Below are 24,780 nucleotides of genomic sequence, written 5' to 3'. Positions count from 1 at the left end.
TCGCCCCCGGAGAGCAGGCAGCCAATAGAGGCGAGGAGGCGGAGAGCAGTTGGCCAATCAGAGCCGCACCTCGGCGGCATAGCTCGCCCGCCTCCGCCCCTCCCGGCGTGCACCGGCAGAACACGGCAGTGCGCAGGCACAGGGTAGTGGGCGCTAGGCGGCGAGCGGCGTCCGCCTGTCAGGGACGTGTGTGTGCGGGACAGGCCCTACCCCCAGCAGCTCTCGCCCTAGCGCTGCCGGCGCGTGGCCGTTTCTGGCAGGGAGGCACCGAACTGCGGCCCGGTACGCGGCAGCACCTATCCCGCCGCCTTTCTAGCCCTGCTCCGCGCCCCCCCCGCCGCGGGCCGGGTACCGCCGGGCCGGGGGTTACCGCGCAGGCCTGTCGGCGGTCCGGCTGGCCCCGCAAGGCGCGGGCTATAGGGCGCCTGCGCCGGGCCGCGCGGCGTGCCCGCCTGCTGGTCACACGGGGCCGCTCTGCAGCAGCTGATTGGCTGCGCCGCCCGGCGGCTGGCGCGCGGTAAGGGTGGGGGGCGGTGTTGCCACGGTGACGGGGCCCGGCTGCCCTTCTGGCCGGTGCCGCCGTGGGGGAGCGAGAGACGGCGGGGGCCGCGGGGGCTGCCCGGCGGCTGCGTGGTGCTGGTGCTCGTTCCTATGTGCCGGGCCCCCGCCCCGGTGGTAGGGCACCGGGGGTCAGCGGCGGCGCCCTGCGGCGAGGTGTGTCGGCCGCGGCGAGGGGGCCCGAGCCGGGCCGGGCAGGAGGTGCGGCCGGGGGGCCTGACCGCCCGTCGCGCCAATTGAGCGTGTGACGGTGCTGTGGTTCGCATAGAACGGAGGGTTGCTTCCCACCGGGACAGGTCCACCGCAAAGTCGGGAGGAGGAGCGCCTAGCGCCGAACACCAGGCAGGGGGGAGGCTGCGGGATCTTTGCTGCCCGGAGTCAAATTGGTTTAAACGTGAGGGCCCATTTTCGTATAATGGTCTGTCTGCAGACGGTCGCTGGATGTAGCTATCCCACTCTCTTGTCCTCTCTGTCTTCTACCGCTTTCTTTGTTTTGTAGGTAAGTTAATTTCCCAGATCAACTCTGATTCAGTGGGAAACAAATAACTTTTTTTGTGAGTAGGTTTTTCTGTCAGATGGAACTGCTGATCCAGTTTATTTTTTCCTATGTGATCTGTGGATGTGAGAATGTGTAGTGATGTAGAAGGAAGGAAAATAGGATTGCCCTTTCAACAGGAACTTGCTTTTAGGTTATGCTTGTATTAATACTGTGCCTTGCCTTCGATTTCATGAATGTGAGCCCGGTTAGCAGTAGTGACTTGGCTAATGAATGGGCTGTCAGCAGAATTCGTAGACCCTGTTCCCTAGGAGTGTGACCCATCAGGAAGCTGCATGTTAGTAACATACTGTTTGTTTTGCTGTATAGCACAGTGATGCGTGTGTGCTGGCTCGTGGGGAAAGAGAAATGCAGTCAGCGGCTGAAGCTGCCACACTTGGAAGCAGTGATAATTGGGCGTGGCCCAGAGACTGGGATAACGGATAAGAAGTGCTCACGGCAGCAAGGTAAAGTTTAGCTCAAATCCTGCTTTCTACATGCAGCAGCAACCAAACCTGTGAAGTATGTAAGATAAGCACTCGTACATTACTTACTACATACTCGTAAGATAAACTCGTGTTTATCAAGAAACATCATTCTTTTGTTTGGCTAAATTACATGAAGATAATGGACCAGTGTTTTGGCTTAATTCATAAGCCTGCTTTGGGCAGGGTCTAAGTGAGACGTTGCAGTTTTTCCTTGAAATCTAAGCAGGCTTTCCTTAGGCTTGACTTCTGCACTCACCAGTTTATGGTCTCCTTTCTCTGCATGGTCCATAGTGTTTTTTGATTCTTGAAGTCATCAAGCTTTTTTTATAAGCACTTAACGGAGACTGCTGGGTCCTAAAAATCGGACAAGACACCTAATGACTGGAAGTTCACCTTCATAAATTAAGGCATTGAACCTTAACATGAGTCCTCAAGCCCACAGTCAGGTTCCACTGCTTGCACTCTTTGTGAATGGCACTTCATCTCCCTAGGCTTCCACTAACTGATTTTTAGTATCATTTGTTATTTTACAGATGTGCCGGGAGAATATATCAAAATATCTGTGATCTCTAAAATACTCCCCTTCACACCTTCCCTGCCTTTTCTGCCCTCTGACACAGTTCTGCTCCATGCCTTGTCACAGAGGGCTGGTGAGGATAGAAGGACATGTAGAAGACTTCCACAGATTTCGTCTTTATTCTGAAGTAGTTTTGCTGATCTGTGATATGAAACACTCAGGTGTGACTCTATGGGTTGGTTCTGTTTTACCTGTGGTCCTGGAAGCGGGATGAAGCAGAAGTGTTCTTTGCATCTGTTCACAGAGATCAGAGTCAGAAGGTAGCAGATCTTAAAATACAGGAGCGTTTTTTGCAAGGGTGGCTTGGCAGAGTTCTGGCCTTTTTTTTTACACTGTTTTGTGACACTTTGTTCTTTCTTTCCAGTTCAGTTAAAAGCAGACTGTAACAAGGGGTATGTCACAGTTAAGCAGGTATGTTTTTAAATGGGTGTATGGTATTTCTGTTACTTATGGGGCTGGTTAGTGTACTGAAACTTCACAAATGTGGCAAAAGATGATTCTGATCGCCAGGTCTGAAGGGGCTGAAGCTGTTTCATGACCAAGGAGAGCAGAGCAAATGGACCTCAGAGGGAATCTGTCTGTCCTTTTTTCTTTTTTTTCGCGTGTACCTCAATGGAAAGACTATACTGTTCCTTCCAGATATCTTACCATCTCATCCAGACTTGCAGCATCAGGAAACACTGCTGTGAACCCTCAACCTGTTTTTCCAGGTGCTGCATTTGGGAGATTTTGGAGTTCTTTCTCTAAACTTGCTGATCTGCTTCCTGAGCCTTAAACTTCTAAAGCTGAGGCAGCCCTTCATTTAATGTCAAATTGATTCTTGTGTTAATGGGACTGGGCAGTTGTGGAAGGTTTTTGTTTTGGTGGCTGGTGGAGCCAAAGGTGTCATCATCTCTGGGAATGGATGGGATGTGAGACGGCACTGAAGGCATTCTCATGTTACTAACTGGATGGATGTAGGCCTGCTCTCATATACTTAGGAGGAGCAGTATCCCTGAGATAGTTCAAAGGAGAAGTTCTCTGACTTCAGGTGCTGAAGCATATATGTACACCTGCAGTATCGGCATGTGTGGACAACACATCAACGTGTTCTGTCTACTGAGGAGTAATGTTTTCTGTCAAAACACCTCCGGAGCTCAGTAAGCACAGGGACCTCACCAGTATCTGCTGAATCCGGCAAAGATTTCTCAGACAGTTTTTCACAGAAGCCAGCCTTAGCCACAATTTGAATACCATGTTACTGGAATCTCAGGGTGGGCAATACTTTCTGGTGGCAAGTGCTAGTATGGTTTTGCTGCCTGCTCTAGAGTTGCTTGGCAGGTGATACGTCTGCAACATATCACGGGGTTCCAGTGATCAGTTGTTTGTCAAACATATCGGCCCGGCGGATGTGCAGTGTAGCTGACTTGAGTGAAACCATGGAACTGTAGACTGAAAAGATCCTGGCTGGAATCAGGCAGGTGCTTCATTGTAGTGAATACCAATTGGTGAGAGGCACAGTCCCATCTTGTGAAGCAGGCAGGTATCACAGTGACAAAGCTAAAGAAACATTCTGTGACAGCGTTTATCAGTCACAGGGAAGAGCTTGTTTCTTAAAGCTTGTTCCGTGCATAAACATTAAACAAAAGCATTTTGCTGAGGTTCAAGACTCCTAATTTCCCTAGGGTCGCCCTCCTGATCAGGCAAAATCCATCTATCAAGCAGTCACTGTAGGTTGCCCTCACCACTTGTGTTATCAGTTATGTCTGAGACAGAGGAAAATTTATTGCTTTTCAGTTATCAGCTAAACTTCAGGTAACTTCTCGGACTTTAAAACACTGTTTTGAGGGGAAAATTATTTTAAGAGTTGCATAAAGCTGTAAACTGATGCAATGAGAGAAGCAGGTAAAAAATTCACCTTGCGGTCCTCATTTTCTGCTAGAACAGAATAATGGAGTTGGTTTTGTGGAAGTGTAAGATGCAAAGTGAAAATAAAAGCAGTGAAATACAGATAGGCTGGTATATACTTTGTATAAGCTGATATAGACAGAGAGGTTTAGCCTCTCTTGAAGGAACAGGCAAGTGTTGTCACTGTTTGAACAGTCTTCTGTGGCCTGGAGAAGGGTTATTGCATTTGGCTTGGGAAGGAAAAGACAGGAGCAAGTAGTGTACTCTTCTGGGGGCTCAGAGAGACTTTTTTCCTGATTTTTCTTTATTTTTTTAATTTTAATTTTTTTATTTTTGCCTACGCAGGAGGGAGTGTGTTGCAAGTGTTAGCAGTGGGCTACGCTTGGTGGGACAGTGGTTGTGAGCCTGAACTCCTTTCCCTCTTGAAATAAGCCAGAAGAGTATGCTTGCATATTTAAAGGCAGATTTGTGGGGCAGCAATTGGTAGAAACAGAAAACAGAATGTAGTAAAAAAAGAGAAAAAAGACAAAGTAAAATAATTTGAAAAAAGGAAACTTTCTGGGGATGATTGGACTGAAATAATTTGTTATCACTACTATTACTCTTCAGAAGTAATTGTTACTAAGGCCATTATTATTTAAACAGTTGTTTAATAGGTTGTTAATTTTTTTGAGCAAAGTGCAGCATAGGTCTTGCTGTAACTGTAGCCAGCTGCTACAGAACTGTCAGGTCCTTATGACACCGTGTCCCTGAGGTTCATGTGCTGACAGCTGTGATTGCAGGACTGGGCCATAGAGAGTTGTCTCCAGCGCTGTACTTTCTTGATCCTTTAGAGTGGGTTGGTGTGGGGAGGGGGTTCAGTGAACACAAAACACATTTCCAGGATGGTGATATTCCATTACTCCATAAGAATGGAGTGGTAGTTGGCGATTCCAGTTATAACACCATTTACTATTTTTTTCCTCTTTTTCTCCCTACCAGATAGGTGTCAACCCAACTAGCGTTGATCTTGTGAATATTGGCAAGGACGGAGAGGTAAAAATCAAGCCAGGCCAAGTTCTGCATATTGTGAATAAACTTTACCCCTACACAGTGCAATTTGCTGAAGAGTCAGGGAAAACTGTTACAGAAGCAGAAGAGAAAATACAAACTGACAAGACATCATGTGAGGACTCCTGCGATGATGATGATGATGATGTGGAACTTGTGCCCAGAAAAACAATGAAGATGGAGGTAGTGGATACACAGGGGAGTTCTGCAAATCCCAAGCGAAGCAGTACTGGTGTATCTCCACATGAAGGAGCTTCAAGCAAAAAGGCAAGTGTAAAGTTATTAGTACTTGAGGTGTTTGTCCTGGGGTTGTCTCCTCCATCAGGCTTTGGTCTGTTGCTTTTGTACTGCTGATGGGGAAGCGTCTCAGGTGAACACAAATCCTGGGAGTACTCAGAACATGTGAGCTGAGGTGCTCAGGCAAAGACTGCTCCTAACATCACCCAGGTCCTGAGAAAGTTACCTGGGACCCATTCTGACCTGAGCTGAGGGCGTTTGTATGTGTGTGTGTGAAGGGGCTTGCTTGTATCCAGTGAGGATTTAATATCTCGTTCCTTCCTGTACTTTCTGTCAGAAGAACAGTCCATGTGAGGTCAGCTTAGCTTAGTGGAATCACACAAGGGATGCTGTGCTGGCTCTTGAGATGAAATCTGCAGTGTTACAAATACAGCAGTAGTTATCTAAAGGCTTATGCATAGAGAATGGAACAACTTGACCTTTTTTTTTCAGTTGCATTACATTTTTCTCCTGCTTTGGTAATTTCTTATGGTAGAACCATGTTTACATGAATGAATGTTACCAACCAAAATCTTTTGAAAGGGAGTTTTTAGCCCTGCTGATGTGGACAAAATAAAAGACTGCTTAGTGCATCTGGAGCTATAATAATGCCGTTGTTGGAGGAGAAGGCACAGAAACGAAGACCCTCAGGACAAAATTTCAGTCCCAGATTGTGCTGGATTGAACACTTTCTTCATTTGTGAACTCATGCTAGTTATATTAGGGCCAGAATTGTGGTGGTATAAACAGGGAGACCAAGACAATTCACACTGTCTCTGTTGGCAGTATAATAATGTTTGGTCATTTTCCTCTATAAGAATATGATGGACATCATCGCTGATTATCATGATAGAATCATAGAATGGTTTGGGTTGGAAGGGACCTTAAAGATCATCTAGTTCCAACCCTTCTGCTGTGGGCAGGGACATCTTCCACTAGGTCAAGTTGCTCAAAGCCCCATCCAGCTTGAACACTTCCAGGGATGGGGCATCCACAACTTCTCTGGGCAACCTGTTCCAGTCTCTTACCAGCCTCAGTGAAGAATTTATTTCTTCTATCTAATCTAAATCTACTGTCTTTCAGTTTAAAGCCATTACACCTTGTCCTGTCGCTACAGGCCCTACTAAAAAGTCTGTCCTCATCTTTCTATAAGACCACTTTAGATATTGGAAGGTTGTTACAATGTCTCCCTGGAGCCTTCTCCAGGCTGAACAACCCCAACTCTCTCAGCTTGTCTTCATAGGAGAGGGGCTTCAGCCCGCTGACCATCTTTGTGCCCCTCCTCTGGGCTTCTCCAGCAGGTCCGTGTCCCTCTTATGTTGAGGGAGAGCTGAACGCCATACTGCAGGTGGGAGTCTCACCAGAGCTGAGGAGAGGGGGAGAATAATTTCCCTTGACCTGGTGGCCACACTTTGATGCAGCCCAGGATTCAGTTGGCTTTCTGGGCTGCAAATGCACATTGTCGGGCCATGTTGACCTTTTTGTCCACCAGCTCCCCCAAGTCCTTTTCCTCAGGGTTGCTCTCAATCCATTCTCTGCTCAGCCTGTATTTGTACCAGGGGTTGCCTCAACCCATGAGCAGCACCTTGCACTTGGTCTTGTTGAACTTCATGAGGTTTGCATGGACCCACCTCTTGAGAAAGCCTGTCAAGGTCCCTCTGCGTGGCATCCCTTCCCTCCAGTGTGTTGACGGCACCACTCAGCTTGGTGATGTTGGCAAACTTGCTGAGGGTGTGCTCAGTTCCAGTGTCCATGTCACCAACAAAGATGTTGAACAGCACCAATCCCAGTACAGACCCCTGGGGAATGCCACTTGTCGCCACTCTCCACTTGGACATTGAACTGTTGACCACAACACTTTCAGTGTGACCATCCAGCCAATTCCTTACCCACCAGGCAGTCCACCTGTCAGATCCACGTCTCCCCAGTTTAGAGATGATGACTGTAAAGTGATCTGAACAGATAAAACATTATCTCTTTTGAAAAAAGTGCACTTGAGGCACCTTCTACTAGGTAACCAAGGTAAGAGATACCTGCTTGTGTTGTCTTGATGTTCCTGTGCCTATCTTGTTTTCTGTACAAGCCACTCCTTGCACAGTGTCAAAAAATAAGTACATCTAAGAGTAGGGCCACACACCACAACCACTTCTTTCTTTTGTGCACAGCAGCGTGTGATGGGACAGTTAATGGAGATCCCTGTACTTCCTTTGGTACTTCCTATCCATGAAGCAGAGGATGTTTTAGTAAAATAATCTGTCACCAATAGTAATGAAGAACTGTGCCATAACGTGTGTGCACATCATTAAATTCAAACAGATCTACAGCCGCCTGTTGTTAAATTTATAACATTTGAAAAACTTAACTTTGAACTTCAACAGTGTCTTGTTAAAAGTTTTCAAAAGTAGCTTTGTGGGGCAGTTGGAGTAGGTGTGTTGGCATTTATAGAAAGGAAATAATTTAGCTGTTATTTTACTGTTGTATACTAATGAAAGTACTTAACTGAATGCTTTAAAGCATAATTGGATCCTTAATTATTTTATAAATTATTTTTTCTTCTGTGCTTTAGGAACATTTAGGACACTGGAGTCAGGGTCTGAAGAGCTCCATGCAAGATCCAAAAATGCAGGTGAGAGCTGTACACTTGTATTTTACTGTAGTTTCTGTCTAACAAAGTTAAATGAGCCTTCTGTCTTCCTTCTGCAGTTTAATGATCTAATTGACCAGTGGAGTACTGCATAAGGGCGGAATTGTACTTGCATCTCTCTGCAGTAGCAGTAGTTTGTGAGTCTCGACTATACTGATCTTGCAGAATGTCATTATCTTTAGCTCTCTACACTGTCAAATTTGGCCAACAGATTTGGAAAAGCTTGTTGGAAGAGCAGGCGAGTGGTGCAGTTGCTTTGTTTCCTCAGGGAAACCAAATGAGATAGGGGTGTGGTTTGAAGCTGAGCAAGTAGGGGAGGTTCCTGTTTTCTGGTGCCAGCACTGCCTTGTTTCCAAGCATGGTGCTGTTTCCTGGTTTCCAGCGAACTCTTAAATGCAACATTTCTGTGTTAGCTGACAGGATATGACCCCTGGCTCCTCCCCACCCAGTTTCTCTGTGCCAACAGAGGTCTCCGGAGTGGTTTCATTTAACCTTCTGCAAATGCATCAGATGCACCTCCCTCCCTCTGCTTCCCTGTGGCTGCATAATGGCTTTACTTCATCTCTTTTTTTTGTTGTTGTCTGCTGCCTGTTTTCAGGGAGGTCAGACTTAAGATGCAGAAATCTGAGAAATGGCTTTTGTGGCTGCAGTGTATATGCACTTTCTTTTTACTGTATTCTGGGAGAGTCTTGAAAGAATCTTCCCTATCCATGTATAGAACCTACTTTCTTTTTAAGTTACAGTAAATAGATAAACTCCTTCTCAAAACCAAGCTTTTTAGCTCAACTCCAAAACAGGGAGAATGGTCTCCATCAATACTTCAGTCTGACAGAGTAAGGCCTTGAAGCTTGGGTGCATTTTAGGTAGGGGTTTGGTTGGCTGACTGCTGCATGGCGGTGTTAATGTCAGAGATGTGTTCTTCCCTTTGTACTTCTCAGCAAGAGTATGTGTTTAGGAGAATGGATATCGCAGACATCTGTGATGCTTGGTTCTTGAAATCATGGGAAATTTCAGTTGGAAAAAACCTTTGGAGGTTCACCCCATCTGACCACTTGCACTCAGGCTGACAACCCCAGACTTTGTCTGTTTGAGTTGAGATAATCTCCAAGAGCAAAGATCCCACAGCCTCACTGGGCCCCTTCAGGTGGTAATCACCCTCAGGCTGAAAATAATTTCCTTGGTAACTAATCAGAAGGTCCCTATTTCTTGACTGATTTTTATTTCGTGGGGTTTGGTTTTTGGTGGTGTTTTTTTTTTTTTTAAAAAAAATTCAAGTCTAAAGTGTTGAACTGCATAGAGTTGTAGGAGAACTGGATGCCAATTCTCCTGGAACTGCCAGCAGTTTCAAATGAGGAATTTCAGTGTTACTATGGGGAGTGATAGAGCTATTGAAATACTTGCTTACTTTTTAAACATGACACTTAATCTTTATCCCTTAAATGGAATTTGATATAGCACTTACCAAGACAGTGCTTTCTTAACCCAAAAGAAAAAAAATATTTTAAAACTATTCTTTGAATGTTAGAACATAAATATCTGTCTATGACTTAGTGTTAGCTTTATTAGTTGTGGTTCTGAACTAAATACATAAACAATATATCTGTTGTCTTTCCTTTTTAATCAAGTATTAAATAAATTGCAATATTTCTTCTGAAAACACTTGATCCTGATTCCATTCCAACTGGCTGCATATGCAGACACTAATGCATGTCTATAAAAATACGACAGCAGCAACCAGTCTTGCTGCCGAAAGAAGGAGTCCTATGATTTTTGTGCTGATAAAATTTTAATCTTCCTTCCTGTAGAGCAGGACTGATCAGTTCTGCATATAAACATATGAGAATAATTAGCAAAGATGACAGACACATCATCCATCTCTCACTCATAGATGTGCTGCTAAGAGATCAGAGACACAGCACAGTTTCTGCTTCAGAACCTGACACATTTTCACTGCCAGGGCAGGTTGCCCCCCCCCCCGTTGTCCATGTGTTTTGCTGCTGTTTCTCTTATCAGCTGCATCAAATTGTTGCAGAAGGCAAAAAAAAAAAAAAACCAACAACAAAAAACCACCAAAAAAACCCAGGGGAAGTAGGGCATGATAGACAGGAATCTGTTTGCCTTTTTGTGGGTGATCTTACAAAGTAAGATAGCATGAACTGAAATAGCTTGGACTTGAAGGTTTTAATCTTTGTAATGCTGGCGGCAGTCTGCAGTGCTGAGGATGCTCTTTGTAGCACCTCTGAGATTTGTGTTGTGCTCCAGAACTCTGTGAAGGATGAGGCAGTCCAGTGCATTCCTAGGTGCTCTATATTGAGCACAGTGCCATGATTTTTGTTTCAGTGATCACAAAGCTTGAAGGTAGCCTGGTGGAAGTAGAGTTTCCTAGACCTCACTGGTATCTGAGTCCAGGTGATTTTTCCATCTGTAGCAATGGTTAACTTACTGCTATTACAAGAATAGAAACCTTTTTCCTTCAAGTATATGAAGAGGGGTGTGGAACATCTCTCCGTGGCTGCCTGGTGCATTGACAGGGGAGAGGGTACATATCCTGGACCAGCTTAGTTCCACCAGAAGCCTTACTTGAAGTGGAACGCTCTGCCTGCTTGATACTGCTCCCCATCTAAGTAATCTGTTCTGGCTCTTTTCCTGGCACTCCCAATTGCACTAGCAACACATACGTGGGATATGCACATGGGTAAGATCTCAAAATCCACTAAATGTAGTGCTTATAGGAATAATATATTTAACTTTTAATCACTAAATAATCTACTTACTTGTTTTGCAAGGTTTACAAAGATGAAAAGACTGTAGTCATCAAGGATAAATATCCCAAAGCACGTTACCACTGGCTTATCTTACCATGGGACCCCATTTCAAGCCTGAAGTCACTCACGAGGGACCACCTTGAACTCCTGGAACATATGCATACAGTTGGGCAGAAAATGATTGAACAGTGCCCTGCCAGAGAGAGTCTGGAGTTCAGACTGGGCTACCATGCTATACCCAGTATGAGGTAAGACTTAGATGAGTCATCTTGGGGGGAGCCTGCCCTGGTTATACAGATTTGGGGCTGAATCTGTAACGTGATCTGGCATTGCTGAAGAAGAACTAATCCTCCAGAACACTGCAAACAGTTTGGTCTCCAAGTCCTTTGGGTGCAGCTGTGTACTTGCTGTGTATGTGCTGATGAGCCACACGGGCATCTTGGGTCTGGTGGGAAATGCCTGTGGGATTCCCCTGGCAGAAGTCTGTCACTGGGGCTACTGTATGCCTGTGATTCAGTCCCAGCAAAAGAGACAGCACTGCCAATGCTAGTGCTAGGGCATCCCCCATCCCAGGGCACCAATCTGGGATCAGAGAGTGACTCTTAGGCCTATCAGGTCCTGCCAGATCCTGAGCAGGGATCTGAGTCTTGTGTGTAAGGCCAGCTCTTACAGCGTCCAGATGCCTGTGTGTATTGCAGTCTGTGTTCCCAAGTTGTTCAGTTCTTGAATGAAGCTTTGAGTCCCTGATCGAGTCCCATTCAGGTACTCTACAAAGTTTAAACCTTTGGTTTATTAAAACCCCTGTCTCTGCCTTTTTGGAAGGTAGCAGGGATTAGGCTGTAGTTAGGGGCCACTGGAATATGCAGGCTAGTGACCTTGGCTGTTTAAGTGACCTTGATGCTTGGCATGAGACAGTGCTTCCAGAACAGATCAGTTTTCTTCTGTAGCAGGACTATGAGTCAAACGTAAGGCAGACCCACAGTCCCAGCATCGGCTGGCAGTCCAGCCTTGCCTGAATTGTGTTTGCAATGGATACTACTGCAAAAAAACATCAAGCATTAACATTATTCTCTCTTATCTCCACAATATATTTGCTTCAGTCAGCTACATTTGCATGTAATCAGCCAGGATTTTGATTCTCCGGCCCTGAAAACCAAAAAGCACTGGAACAGTTTTACCACAGACTACTTCTTAAACTCTGAAGGTAATGATTAGAAAAGGTATTTCTCAACAGGTAATCCTGCTTGTGGGTTCTGGCTTTGGGCTTTTTTTCCAAACAAATGTGTAAGCTGTGAATTCTATTCTAGTAGGTGATAGGTTTTGTGTAATTTTAGATATTGGGGGAATAGCACTAAGTAGAAGTCAACGGAATTTTGTGACTGGTTTAAATTAGAATGCAGTGATGACATGCTGTGCATGCAAATCAGTGCACAGAGATTCTGCAGTGTCATGTGTTTCATGATGCCACATGGTCCCAGTACCTCTGATCTGTTTACTTTTTTTGCAGATGTGATAGAAATGGTAAGAAGCAAGGGAAAAGTGATGGTGAAAGATCATGCCTCTGAACTTCTCAAATTGCCCCTCAGATGCCACTGTTGCAAACAACAGCTGCCCACTATCCCACAGTTAAAGGAGCATCTCAGGAAACACTGGCCAAAATGACTTTGCAAAAAAACATCTTACAACCCATCTTCAGATTTCAAGGCTAAAACTAAGACCTGGAAATGCTAGTGGACATGTATGGTTTTTGTTAACTGGAATGATTATACTGTGGGAAAAAGTACCCTGGATGAGGCAGCATACTAACTTTGTAATAGCTTAGCCAAAAAACCCTTGTAACAACCCAACATAAAGTGACTTTCGAAATTCAAGGTGTGTTTGCAGCTTTGTGGTACGTGAACCAAACTCTGGAAGAAGTGTTTTGTTTGGGTGAAAGGATTTATTTTTATTCAGAAGCTGGAGGTGTTGAGCCTGAGGAAAGAGACAATGATTTAGAGGTCTTTCTCTTGATGTCTTCAGCCTATCACTGAAATTTCCTTTGAGTGATACGTTGCAGAGGCTGCTGTGGCTGACAGCAAAACTGTAGAAGGGGAATGTACTGAGGGAGTATGGGTAGGATCATCAGCTACAGTGTGCCACTTTGCTGTGCCACACCATGGCTTGAGATTTCAGTGCTGCTGAACTTCCCTGTAGCTACGGAACAGACACCTCCCCTCACCAGGGTGCCAGCACAGTCACTGCTCAGGCTTTAAGAGGGGCAGCCTCTGTCATGTACAAGGATTCTGATTTATATACAAAAATACATGTATAATACACAATGACCAGCTTTACTGCTCCCAGAGTAATAAACTATCAAGGCTTGCAGTTACTTGGCTGCATATGTTGAGGTTGGTACAGAAATTGTGTGGTTTAATGCTGCCCTGTTTCTCCACATTGGGGATTTTGGTGAGCCCCTGTCATTCAGTTGTTGTCAAGATGTGAAATCCCAGATAGGCAGCAAAGCAGGAGTAATAAAAATCTGTTTCATGGTCCAGAACTAGTTTGTAGGGTTCAGTTTCATTCGAAGCTCATCTTTGACTTGTTAAGCAAGATGTCCTCTGGTGAAATGACTTCAACAGGAAGAGCACACAGACCTTTTGTTATACAAGGAAAACACTGTTTGTAATTCTTGGTAATGTGTTCTGTGGGTAGCAGGCGTCCTCTTCTGTGCCCCCATAGAGCTGCATGTTGTTGCGTGCACTCTGATGGTAAATACTGACCTGTTGCTGCAGGAAAAGAACAAAGATGTTCCTGTAGTGGAGGGGGTGGACAGTGAGGGTGGGGGGTTGGCTGTGGCCTAATTCGAAACACCAGTTGCACTTTAGTTTTTCCTGATGTTAGTAAAATTATGCCTTAATTTAGAAAGTAAAATTAAACTAAAACCCCCACCCATAAAAATGACAATTGCTTTGTTTAGGGATTTGCTCTTGACCCAGGCAAACCAGGGCTTCACTTGGCCCCGAGGTGTAGTTACGCTAACGCTTAGCAACAGGAATTATTTTGGGCCAAGAGCAGTTGCAAATGCTAGAGAACTGTGGTTTTCCCCACACGGCAGACACAGGCCAGGCAGGAAAGCCAGGCTGCTTCACAGTTACATACGCTGTTTATGCCCCGTGGCCTGTCACATCTGCGTGGGGGTCATGTTCTTTAGTTAGTACCTCCCAGAGCAGGTGAAAGTGAAGCACAAACACTGCAAGTCACAGTTGTCACACACTTGCACGCGGAGCACTGGTTTCTGAGGGGCCACCATATGTATGATGTCATAAGTCAGCAGCATTGGCAGAACTGCTGCCATGAGTGCCCCAGGCGCGCATCTGTTGCTTGCATTGACCCTGGGAGGAGTGGTGGCAGGGCAGTGGTAGTAACAAGTGTGTCCAGCACTCACTGTATGAAGCCGTAGCTGCACAGGAAAGGTCTGCAAAACAGCCGCAGCGGCCACAAGCGGTTTGAAGCCTATAGGAGACAGCCACCTATCTATGACCAAGGGTAGCCTCAAGGCCATGAAGAAAACTAAAATGGTAGCTGTAGACATTGGCACAGGTTACTTCCAGTGTTGCTTTGCAGGGGATGCATGGCCTTACTACACTGCTTCATCTACAGGTGGGAAGCCCATACAGGAGACTGGGAACAATCAGAAAGAAACCTTTGTTGGTTTCTTTCTGTTCGCAGCATACCTTTTTAACACTCATCAGCCCAGTAAGACATGGCATACTGGTGGATTGGAACCATGTCTGAGATACTTTGGAGTGTGTCTTCTGGAGATGAAGACTCAGCCAGAGGACCATGCTGTTCTGGTGTCAGTGCCTCCCCTGTGTTCCATCACTGACAAGGAGAGAGATGCTGAGATGATGTTTGAAGGACTGCATGTGCCTGCCGTCCACATTGCCTACCAGTACTGTTTATCCATGTACTCTTAGGGAAAAATGTCAGCTCTTGTGGTGGAAAGTGGCCATGGTGCTTTGCATGTGGTTCCATCTATGAAGGTTAGATTATATGTAGCATCACTGGGAGAGGAGATTATGCTGGCTTGGACATCACAGGTTATCTCATGAATTTACTAAATGAGTCTGGAAACGTGTTCACAGCTCAACATCATATAAAAGAGAACTGTTGTTACACTTCTCTGGATCTCACACAGGACTTGAGTTTGCCTGTACAGAAACAAGTGGATTATGAGCTGCCAAGTGGACGTGTTGTCACTGTAGGCAAGGGGAAATTCCTTGGTGGTGAAGCGCTCCTCAAACCAGCTGACAGCAGCAAGGGCTTTTGCAGCTGATGCTCACCTGTCTCAAGAACTGTGATGCTGATGTCAACAAAAAAATGATGGGAAACACCCTGCTGTGCAGGGGCAGCACTATGATGGACAGCTTTGCTGACCACTTCCAGATGGAACTGGCCAGGATGTGACCCAGTGACCACCTCGTCATAGCCACATCTCCTCAAAGAAAGTCTTGTCTTGACTGGTGGGTCTGTTCTGGCCTCACTCCACTCTTTCCAGTAGCTCTGGGTTTACTGGAGTGAACATGGAAGAACATGGTCCTTCCCACATTTTTAAGTGCTTGTGAGTAAGACACTGGGTGCCTTAAAAATATCAGTGTCATCAGCGTGCCTGAATCAAATCAAGAGAACTGCCCTTCACCTTTTGCTGCAATTAAGAGATTTCTGCTAGAGCTGTGTTATTTTTGTGATACAGTGTGCCTGAAATAGTTTCTTTCTTTTGTAATTTGTATTTAATGAAGCTTGACAGCAGACAGGTGAGAGAATGAGGCTTCCATACAGCCATGTTTGTTCAGGCATTGGGAAATTTCTCAAGTGAACTCTGTATTTCTGCATTAATGGCTTACTTTAATTCCTGGTAACTGCATCTGTTTGTAAGAGCTTCCACAGAGCTCAGAAGAGCAAACTCAATGCGTCTGTAAAGACAGCAGCTAAGGCAGAACGTATTTCAAGATGGCACGCATCACCAAGAAAGTAAAAGAGCATCCCAGTAGAAATCAAGGGAAAGCAGACTCTTGGCCACTGCTGAAAAGAAGCTAAGGCTCAGCAACTGCAGGAGCAGGAGGCAGGACACCCCTGTGGAGGCTCACACACACTAGGTGATGCTTCCAGCTCCACTGCTGCTCAGTCAAAGTTCACTCAGGAGGGAGAAGGGTCGCGGAAGCCAATGGAGTTCAGTGATGAATTACCATATGCATGATTTAGAAGACTGGTCTTCTGCCTGAATGGCAGATTTAAAGTGATTGTACTGTGACAGAAAATCAGAAAAACCCATATACATACATTAAAGGAACTGCTGTGTTTAGGCACAGGCATGAAATCTCAGTAAGCTGGCAGTAGTTTTACCTTTTCTTGGGTCCTTTGAAGAGGGAATCTCTTTTTAGGCCATAGATCAGACTGCGTAAGACCTCAGCATTTCCTGGCATCAGGAAATTTAGCAATGTCAGGAATTAGCAGCGTCAGTGTCACATTTCAGTTGCAGGGCCAGAGCCTTCCATACCTTGGAGAAGACTGCAGACTCCATCATAACCACTTTCTTCAGGTCTGTTCAGACTATGTTCTGCTGCCATTCTGAAGACCCAGATCCACTAAAACACTCCTACCCTGTGCAGCTTTTCATGTGTTTTGCCATCCTGGGGCTTTACTCTTGGAGTATCTCTTTCCAGTGTAGTTATGGTGCTTGACAACAGGCTTAAGCCATACCCACACCGCTCAGAATATGCAACGTAACTCAGGACAGCTGGAAATAAACCCACTCCAATGCTTCATGCAACACCAACAACTACGTATACCGCTCTGCTACAACAACCCAAAGCCAGTACAGCACATACAGTGTGAGCCCACATGGCCATCCCAACATGATGGAGTTCCCGCATCACAACAACGAAGATCTGCAGCACCAGGCACACGCAGCGGTGAGCACACAGCCCACTGCTGTGTCATTGGACACCTCCAACAGACAGGAAGTGCCTTGCTTGTGCTGGCATTCTTCCACAGCACCTAACTGAAATGGCTTGCACTGAACACAGCAGCTGCCAGGTCAAAATTAACTAAGGGATGGTTTCCAGTGTCCCCTGCAGAGCTTGTCCCCTTCCTCTCCTCCCAGGACTGCTGCTGTTACTTCCAGAGTCAGGTTGCAGAAGTATTCTGGGGTAAAATCAAATTCTCAGGTATGAGGTTAGATCATTTCCACCTGAAACAGTTCTGCAGAAGCACATAGCATAATCACAGTACAGCTGCTTATCTGTCAGTGCCATACAGCAGCATTAGCTGATCTTTAAACTCAAATAATTTTCTGTGACACTTGACATCCCCCCACCCCGCTTTTATTCATATTTTCCTCTATGCAAGATCTTCCTGGTGCGAATGGGCACACTTCCAGGATAGTAAAAGGCTGTTGGTACTGCAGGGTTCACTCTGATCTAACAAAGTGATTCTGATGAGAATCTGCTATTACCAACACCCAGCTTCAATAGGGAAAACACAACTAACTTGTTTAGTAACTACAGCAATTTGCTGCTCATACAGTGATATCTCTAAACCAGGCTGAACAGCTTAAAATGTGACCTGCCATCACGGCAGTTACCACCCATGAGAGGGAGCGATGGCAGAGAAGATAGTCTATCCAGCAACACTGGTGGAGTTGCTTCGTCCAGAAGAGAGGGAACAGTGGTGGGAGATACTGGATTCAACCAGCAGCAGAGCTGCACATGCTGTTACTGCCCAGCCTCACTAACCACCTCTGCAGTGGGATATGAGTGGCTGTCCCCATTGGCATGTTGCCATACAAGTCACAGTCACAGCTGCATCAGGTGGAGGGCCCCTGAACGTGCACAGTCCTAGGAACAGTGTATCAGAAATGCCAGGACAGCAATGGTTTCTGTAAAGATGTAATGAAATAATATGAAAAGTTAAAGAGTTCAGAGTCCACTGGGGTTCCTTTGCTTCTATTTATTGGAGAAGATGCAGCTTCCATTGTAGATTTTTATTGAGTTTTGGTGGAATCAGTAATTCTGGATCTGCAAGGCGAACAAGACCAGTGTCATAACAGTGGGTAACAGCAATATGGTTTCTTTAGAAGCTGTCAACTACTTTGTTTGCTTTTCTTTACATCAAAGGACACCGAGAAGTCTGTGGCACAGCACTTCCCTTTAGTAACTGATGACCAGCCTGCACGGCAAAGTGACCCCAGCAGAACCACTTACAAAAATAAGTTTCTGGGGCAAATCAAGTCCCCCCTCTGTTAAGTGTTACCATTCAGAATGAGAAGGCAACCGTAAATGGCAGGAAGCAGAACTCTGTCAGGACTGGGACATCATACACAACAGCCAGCTGGTAGTGTTAAGTATCAGTAAGAGGCATGTAGTTTTCCTCGGAGCCAGCCCTGGCAAGTGGCAATAGGCAGGTCACATCTAGATGTTTTCTCCATGCAACTCCAGTACTAGTAGGGGAAGAGACTGTAGGACTAGTGGGGAAGAGGGAAGACAGAAGGGAGGTGTGACTAGCCCTTGCTGCACCTCTCAGTCCTAAGTTTGTATTAAGTGCAGGGACTTCAAGATGGCAAAGCACCACGACAGATGGTAGCCTGGCCTGGTCAAGAACCTGGCCTAGCTGCCAAAGCCAGACAGAAAAATTCGGTGGGTAAGTTACAAGCAGAATTATCTAACACACTCCCTAAGAAATCAGACTTCCAATTCCCTCACAACAGACAGGCAGTACACACACAGGAAGCCAGAAACACAATTCAGACCATATTGGCACAGGACTCCAGACCAAATAAAACCTTATTAAGAGGGCTGCTTACTTGCCACAGGGCAGTAGGATACAACACAAAAGCACGAAACTCCCACAACTGACCAAATGCTACAACTGTTGGCAGGTAGCAATGCTTGGGAAGCCTCAAAGCCCACTGACAGCATTGACATTTCACACCCACACCTAACTCAGAGCCTCAACTAACCTTGTACAATAGGAGTCATCATCCTTTTCTGCTGATAGGCAGCCATAATGCTGTTTGCAGTTGAATTGGGTCCCAGGACCTGTGTGAAGGAGCAATACCCATGTTACAACTTGCACAAAGCAAGGCTAAGAGCAGGGATACCTACAAAGAAAACTCTGCTGTTAGGTCTCCAAAATCAGAAGCAGCTGCCTGCAGGAGTGAAAACACTACACTGACCAGGAGTATGTGATCAAAGCCTGGTAATGTCTCAGAAAAGTTAGCACAGAGGCTGAAAGAGAGAACTACTTTCGGACAGCTTCTCAGGATGCAGAACCCTTACGGCAGCACCTACTTCTTCACAGTACAGTAAGTGTCATGACTCTGGACTACTTTCATTACAGTGCCAGCAACACTTGAAATTAGTCACAGCTGAGTCTGTGTGAGTCTCAGCTCCCTATCACATAGAACAGTTTTAATCTGTCCTTAGGGTCTTGCTTATCAGTAATTAGGGAGAAGATACTAGGGACTATCTTGTGTTCACCATGAACACTCAGAAATTTGTGTTATAAACAAAGACTTTTCCTTTGGAAGGGAACTAAGTGCAGTCATGATTTCCCTGTTCTACATTAAGCTGAAGCTTAGAAGGCTGACATAACCCTTCTTTTTGAAAAAAAAAAACAAACCTCGTTACGATATGCTGGTTCAGACTAAATTGACCAGTCTGGGTAGCTTGTTACTTCACAATACCAGGTTAGACAACCACTACTCCAATACGTAAAAGCTGTGCTAACACTTCAACCATCACACTTAAAATAGAAAACAAGTGTTCCTACGTTCTACAGATTGCTTAAGATACAGCTTACAAAAAGAAGTCACCACTAGGACAAGGTAACACAAGCCTTACGAGACCTCTACATGTCCAACGTGGCTTTCAGTACAAGGCACACAGCAGGCTACACCTGTTGTACATATCTAAAGTGTACTGACTTGGTCTGGCAAGCCAGGGAAGGATTCTGGACTCTTTGCTGGAGAACGCAAATTACTGCTGAATACTTGGTATTGTATAGCAAGTGTGATAGGTATTGCAGATGAACACAGACCTGGTTGACACAGCTCTGCTGCAGGTCTGGAGTCCAGATTTCTGGGATCGAGGTCTCTATCAACTGCAAAACGTCTTCCAGGGCTTGCTGCAGTGCCCCAGCTTGTTCATCGTAACCAAACAGCACAAGCTGCTTCAGAAGGATGTGTATGTCTCCTGCAGGAGGGAACAGAAGCACAAGCAATAGCAATTAAAACAGGTATGCTAAACAAACAGCTGTATTTCTCTGGTATCAGGGCACAGGAATGGGAGCAGTAAATTAGAACTGGTTCTGTCCCTACCCAGCCCCTACAGTGCCTGTGTCTAAATGTGAGATAAATCTGTCATGGCACTGACAAGGTCTCATTTCTCTGCTCCCAAACTTAAAATGTGGAGAGAACGCATTATTACATGTTCTTCCAGGCACAGAGGCAGATCAACTAAATCAAGGTCCAACACAGATGGTCTTATGAACCAGGCAGCTTCTCTCCCCAGCACACCCATTCAGAACAAGAGGGGGCACACTGCCTCAGCTGTCCTCACAAGCTGTGGAGCGGATTAAGATCAAGTGTCCTACCCTTCACAGTCTCAACAGCACGAACATTTTCTCCCAGGACTTCCAGAAGTGCCGTATCTTCAAAAGGACTCCCCTCCTTCAAGCTGTATCTCTTGCGCTCAGCTTTGCGCCGGTTCTTTGAGGATCGTCTGAAAAGGAGGATGCTTGATTATAACGCGCACAATAGGATTAGCTCTAACAGGGTAAATCTGAAGGAACATCAATGGTGTGCATGAAATTTGTTACTCAAGTCCTTACTCTCTCCAGTGAGAGAGGATTGCATATAACTCTATGTATCTTTGTTTTCAATGCTACTCAACCAATATCCTTTGTGGTCTGAAACCCAAGTCAGTAGTTGGTCTGTTTCTCTGCTATGAAGTAGACCGCTCTATGTTCCAGCAAGGTTAAGGCACTGCTCTAAGCTCAAAGTAGGGTAAATTGTTTGGCAGTAGTCACTATCAGGCAAAGCTGAGCTCCACCTAAAACAATTTGGTGCTAGGGTCTGTGTTGCCTGTGCACAGTTTAATTTCTGCTATCTCCACAAGCTGTGCACTAATAAGGCTCAGCTCCTGCCCACTATCACAGGAAAGCAACTGCTAATCATAGGCCAGTACTAGTTGCATAACGTCCCCAAACAATAAGCACACTCTGACACTGGTATGCTGAATACTATGGTCGCATTTTCTTCTTCTTTTCATCCGGGCCACAGAAAAAGCCCTAAAAAGTCCACACTTTTCGCACAACTGTATTTTTCCACATTTCAGCTATGGAATTCAGAAGTGATCCCACAGACTACACTGGCCTCTTAACACACTGCACCTCACACGCAGCTGACATTCTCAAGAGCACTCAAAAGCAACGCAGACGCCTGCTGGGGGAAAACATAGGTATGACATATAGTAGCAATCTCCACCCATTGAAGTGCAGAAGAACACCCCTCAAGGACAAAGAGCACAAGCCACATGCACAAGCTGTTAATGTTTGAGGAGCTCTGCCCATATTCTATGTCAAGCTTCCTATCGCCAGCTTCTCTGGCAACATGCCCAACACCCACAGAGCCAGCTCCTGCGCAAAGTCTGTGTTCTCAGCTCCTCTGCTGGGCACTCAGTTCCTGTTGCACTAGTAGCTTCTGGCATTTTCCGCTCTCTCCCTCCTGGTAAGAGTTAGAGTAACCACAGAACGCCTGTAATTAAAGCAGCTTCAAGGCATGCACAGCTGCAAGGAGAGGCATGCCAAGTATGAGCAAGCTGCACTCCCAAATGCTGATGCCAGGGCAGCCACTACCCAATTTGGAGGCAGATACCTACGCTGATATTCTTGAATTGCTGTGTGAATATTTGCTGTTCATGTCACTGGCTGTCACAACACTGCTGGTTTCAGAAAAAAGATCCAATTCTGGGCAATTTGGCGTTTCATAATCTGCAAAACATGTTAACAGCTGTCACAGTATGGAAAAAGGTCAGTTTTCCCAAGTTTCTCTCTGGGCAATCTCTGTAGCTTGTTGGAGAAGCAGCGTGGGCAGATTCATTTACCTGCTGGCATTTCACAGCCTTAGAAGCTCTCAACCCCGCTCAGCCAGCACACAAGAAGGAACAGTAACTGCGAGAAGAATGCTCCTCTGCCCTGGTGAGGATTGTGATATTAAACAGCACAATGAGAGGGATGACAATCTCAGTGCAGCAGATCTGGACCAGGACAAAGCATTCTGCTTTCAGAAAATGTCCCTGAGCCTGTGTGAGCTGGCAGGTGAATCTGCACAAAGGACACGCTGAGCACTGTCTGACCCAGCCAAGCTGGCACTGTGGAGACAATGCTGTGTCATTTTGAAGAGCTTTCAGGTGCATTTTGATACCATGAAAGCTGTGACACAGCTAGCACTGAAAATAAAGCTGTCTTTACAGAATAAGCAAGGTCAATCTCACATCCTAAATATGGTGTGAGGAAGGCATGAGAAGAATGCTGTTCTGCTGTTGTAGATACCACCTGAGCTAGAAGAGAGCACAGCTCCACCAGGGCAAATGGAAATCACAAACAAAAATCAGTTACTTATGCAGGAGAAAGTCATACGCATTTCAATACCAACCCTGCAGGCTCTCACAAGCCTTCTCCTTCAGCTCTCGGACCACTTGCAGACGAGTCTTATGGTGAAGAAATGCTGTTTTCTGAGAATCTAGGAAGATCATCTGACTTCTCTGAGCTGCTCAGTAAGAAAATCAGAATATGAACATTTGTGCAAAAGAACCAGAAAAGCGTATTTTTTACATAAGAAATTGGAAGGAGCACAGTCCTTCAACAAGCTCAGAAATCATCAGGTGCAAAGCACACAAAAGAACTCAAGTGGAAGGAAATTCAAACCTTGTAATACAGGAGCCCACTGAAAAAGATACACCTGGATGTGGACTGAATTAACCTGCCAGAGAAACATTTTCTAGAACAAGAGTCTGTTTCTGATACAGGAAGAACAAAAAGCTCTGTGGCCAAATCTCTTTACATTCATTAGGTCCAAACTACAGAAAAAAATCCCTCAACTCATAACGCCTACTGCCCATAGCATGAAAAGCGAAAGCAACCAATTGTAACCAACCATCCCTTCTGGACGGAAGGGATAATACAGCTATCAAATCATATTTTTCAAAAACTACTCCTGCTAGCCATTTTCTTAGCCCATAGCTTTCTGCCACATGTGCTCTGGAACACGGACTGTCCTGCTTCTTCATGGACATGCAGACACAGCCACTTTTGCAGTTTGTGACTGTGTGGTCTGAAGAAGCTCAAACAGGGCTTGACTAAGCTAAGAGTCCACGACACTGCAGGGCTTCAAGCTGCATCGAGCAGAGCCAAATGCAGTTAACTGGGCAGCATCAGTTAGGCAGAATCAAAGCATCCTTTCATACAGCTTCCAGTACTGGACAGCTGTGACTTCCTACAGACCCAGTAAAGACCTTCTTCAGCCTCTACAGCACCGAGAAGTCTCAGATTCTTGCACTGATTCACCTTCTAGAATAGCAGGTCTGAAGTTGGTCTCCAAGATATCCAGTCTACCATACTTGTGAATCTGGATCAGGGAAAGGAAACAAAGTACTGTTTAAGGATCTAACTCAGATCCTACCCCTCTGTTCATGCAGTCTAAGAAGTATTTCCACTCTGGTTCTTGTGCTTTGAAATGTCTTACCAGTCTTAAAGCCTCTTCCCAGAGAGCCCCTTCTAAGAGCTGGACAACAGCCTCCTCATAGTCCTAGAAGGAAATAGGCTAGCAGGTTAGCAATACACGTTCAGGTAGCACCTATTCAGATGCACATTTCTATGCAACAGTACCACAGTCAGGACACAGCACAGTACTATGCCAGGTACTCTGACGTGCTGACATAAAACCACCAAACAATGTTACTTCTCCCATGCTGATGGGAAATCCCTCTGGAACTTCACCTTCCTTACTTCAGCCCCATGCTCCATCTCTCCTAGACAAAAAAGCTTTTTAGACCAAAGCAGAGGCAGCTTCATGAGTGGCAAAACTCAGGGACACAGCATTCACCCCCACCCTGATCACTGCATCACCCAGACCTGCTCTGCCCTCCTGAAGAGAGACCATGGCACACTGTTTTTCTGTCAGCATGTGCGTAGTCACATGTGCCCCAGGAGAACAGAGAAAACACAGATAGTGCATCTCTCTGAGAGAGGATATTACTGGGGCACAGGCAGGAGGGTGACTACATTACCTGAGTGTACTGCTCCAGGAGTATGGCTGCCTCTGCATGCTTTCTCTGTTCAGCCAGTTTTCCTACAAGAAAAGGTGGAATTCAGCCTTTCAGAAGCATCTGGATTTTGTGCCACACAAAACTACAAAGTAGAAGAAAAACCCACTCACTGAAGCACTTTCTACCTGCTCACACACTTACTTAATCTGCCTGGTAAAAAGAAGGGCTGCCTTATGCCAAGAAATCAGTAACTTGCAACATCATCAGCCAGGTGCTTGTGAAATTGCTGTTGCTCATCCGTAAAGGCCAGCTGGAGAACATTCACCCCCCAGTCTAAGGCAGAAATAGTGAGAAGTCTCTTGAGTGGAGGGGGGCAGGATGTAAAAAGGAAACCTCTCTTCAAAGCTTCAGTGTATCGCAGCCTTGCTGTCTGCAAGGAGCACTTTGCCACCTGCTTGCTCTCTGTGGTATGGACAACCACTGAGTTTGTGGGATTCAGGGCTTCTAGTCTCCTTAAAGTCAGAACCAGCTTTGACAGTGGTTAGTATGTTACAATGCAATGTAAGACAGCAAGTGATACACAATATCAGAAAGAGAAAGCAAAGCAATCTCATCCAAGACAGCTTGTGTCTGCTCATTTTGCTAAATCACAGTTGTGATTTAAGATGGGCACCAGAAAAAGGCAGGACATGAAGG

General features: G+C 45.6%; 2 protein-coding genes across 6 annotated transcripts in view; one reads left to right on the top strand and one right to left on the bottom strand.

Annotated features, from left to right (window-relative positions):
- Positions 1–138: 138 nt before the first annotated feature.
- Positions 139–13,144, top strand: APTX (aprataxin). Of its 4 annotated transcripts, none has more exons than XM_037372831.1 (8): positions 139–282; positions 1,424–1,560; positions 2,523–2,569; positions 5,027–5,362; positions 7,938–7,997; positions 10,802–11,028; positions 11,881–11,984; positions 12,288–13,144. In XM_037372831.1, exons 2-8 carry the CDS (start codon positions 1,431–1,433, stop codon positions 12,440–12,442), a joined length of 1,059 nt encoding a protein of 352 aa, XP_037228728.1. In that variant the 5' UTR covers positions 139–282; positions 1,424–1,430; the 3' UTR covers positions 12,443–13,144. The 4 variants fall into 4 exon arrangements, with proteins under 4 accessions (XP_037228728.1, XP_037228731.1, XP_037228730.1 ...); XM_037372834.1 differs by lacking the exon at positions 139–282 and adding an exon at positions 448–517; XM_037372833.1 differs by lacking the exon at positions 139–282 and adding an exon at positions 592–714.
- Positions 13,145–16,580: 3,436 nt separating this feature from the next.
- ELP1 (elongator acetyltransferase complex subunit 1) overlaps positions 16,581–24,780 on the bottom strand; it is a 32,365-nt gene continuing 24,165 nt past the window's right edge. For both annotated transcript variants that reach the window (XM_037372829.1, XM_037372830.1), the window contains exons 28-36: positions 24,106–24,167; positions 23,562–23,624; positions 23,384–23,444; positions 22,473–22,586; positions 21,697–21,808; positions 20,411–20,538; positions 19,856–20,010; positions 18,777–18,855; positions 16,581–17,835 (exon numbers count right to left, since the gene is read on the bottom strand). In XM_037372829.1, coding sequence (XP_037228726.1) covers positions 17,768–17,835; positions 18,777–18,855; positions 19,856–20,010; positions 20,411–20,538; positions 21,697–21,808; positions 22,473–22,586; positions 23,384–23,444; positions 23,562–23,624; positions 24,106–24,167 — 842 coding nt within the window. In that variant the 3' untranslated portion in view covers positions 16,581–17,767. The remainder of the gene's footprint in view (positions 17,836–18,776; positions 18,856–19,855; positions 20,011–20,410; positions 20,539–21,696; positions 21,809–22,472; positions 22,587–23,383; positions 23,445–23,561; positions 23,625–24,105; positions 24,168–24,780) is intronic.

The sequence above is a fragment of the Falco rusticolus genome, chromosome Z, assembly GCF_015220075.1.
Source record: "Falco rusticolus isolate bFalRus1 chromosome Z, bFalRus1.pri, whole genome shotgun sequence".
Lineage (NCBI taxonomy): Eukaryota > Metazoa > Chordata > Aves > Falconiformes > Falconidae > Falco > Falco rusticolus.
The sequence above is the reverse complement of the archived record's forward strand: the minus strand, read 5'-3'. Positions and strand labels throughout refer to the sequence as shown.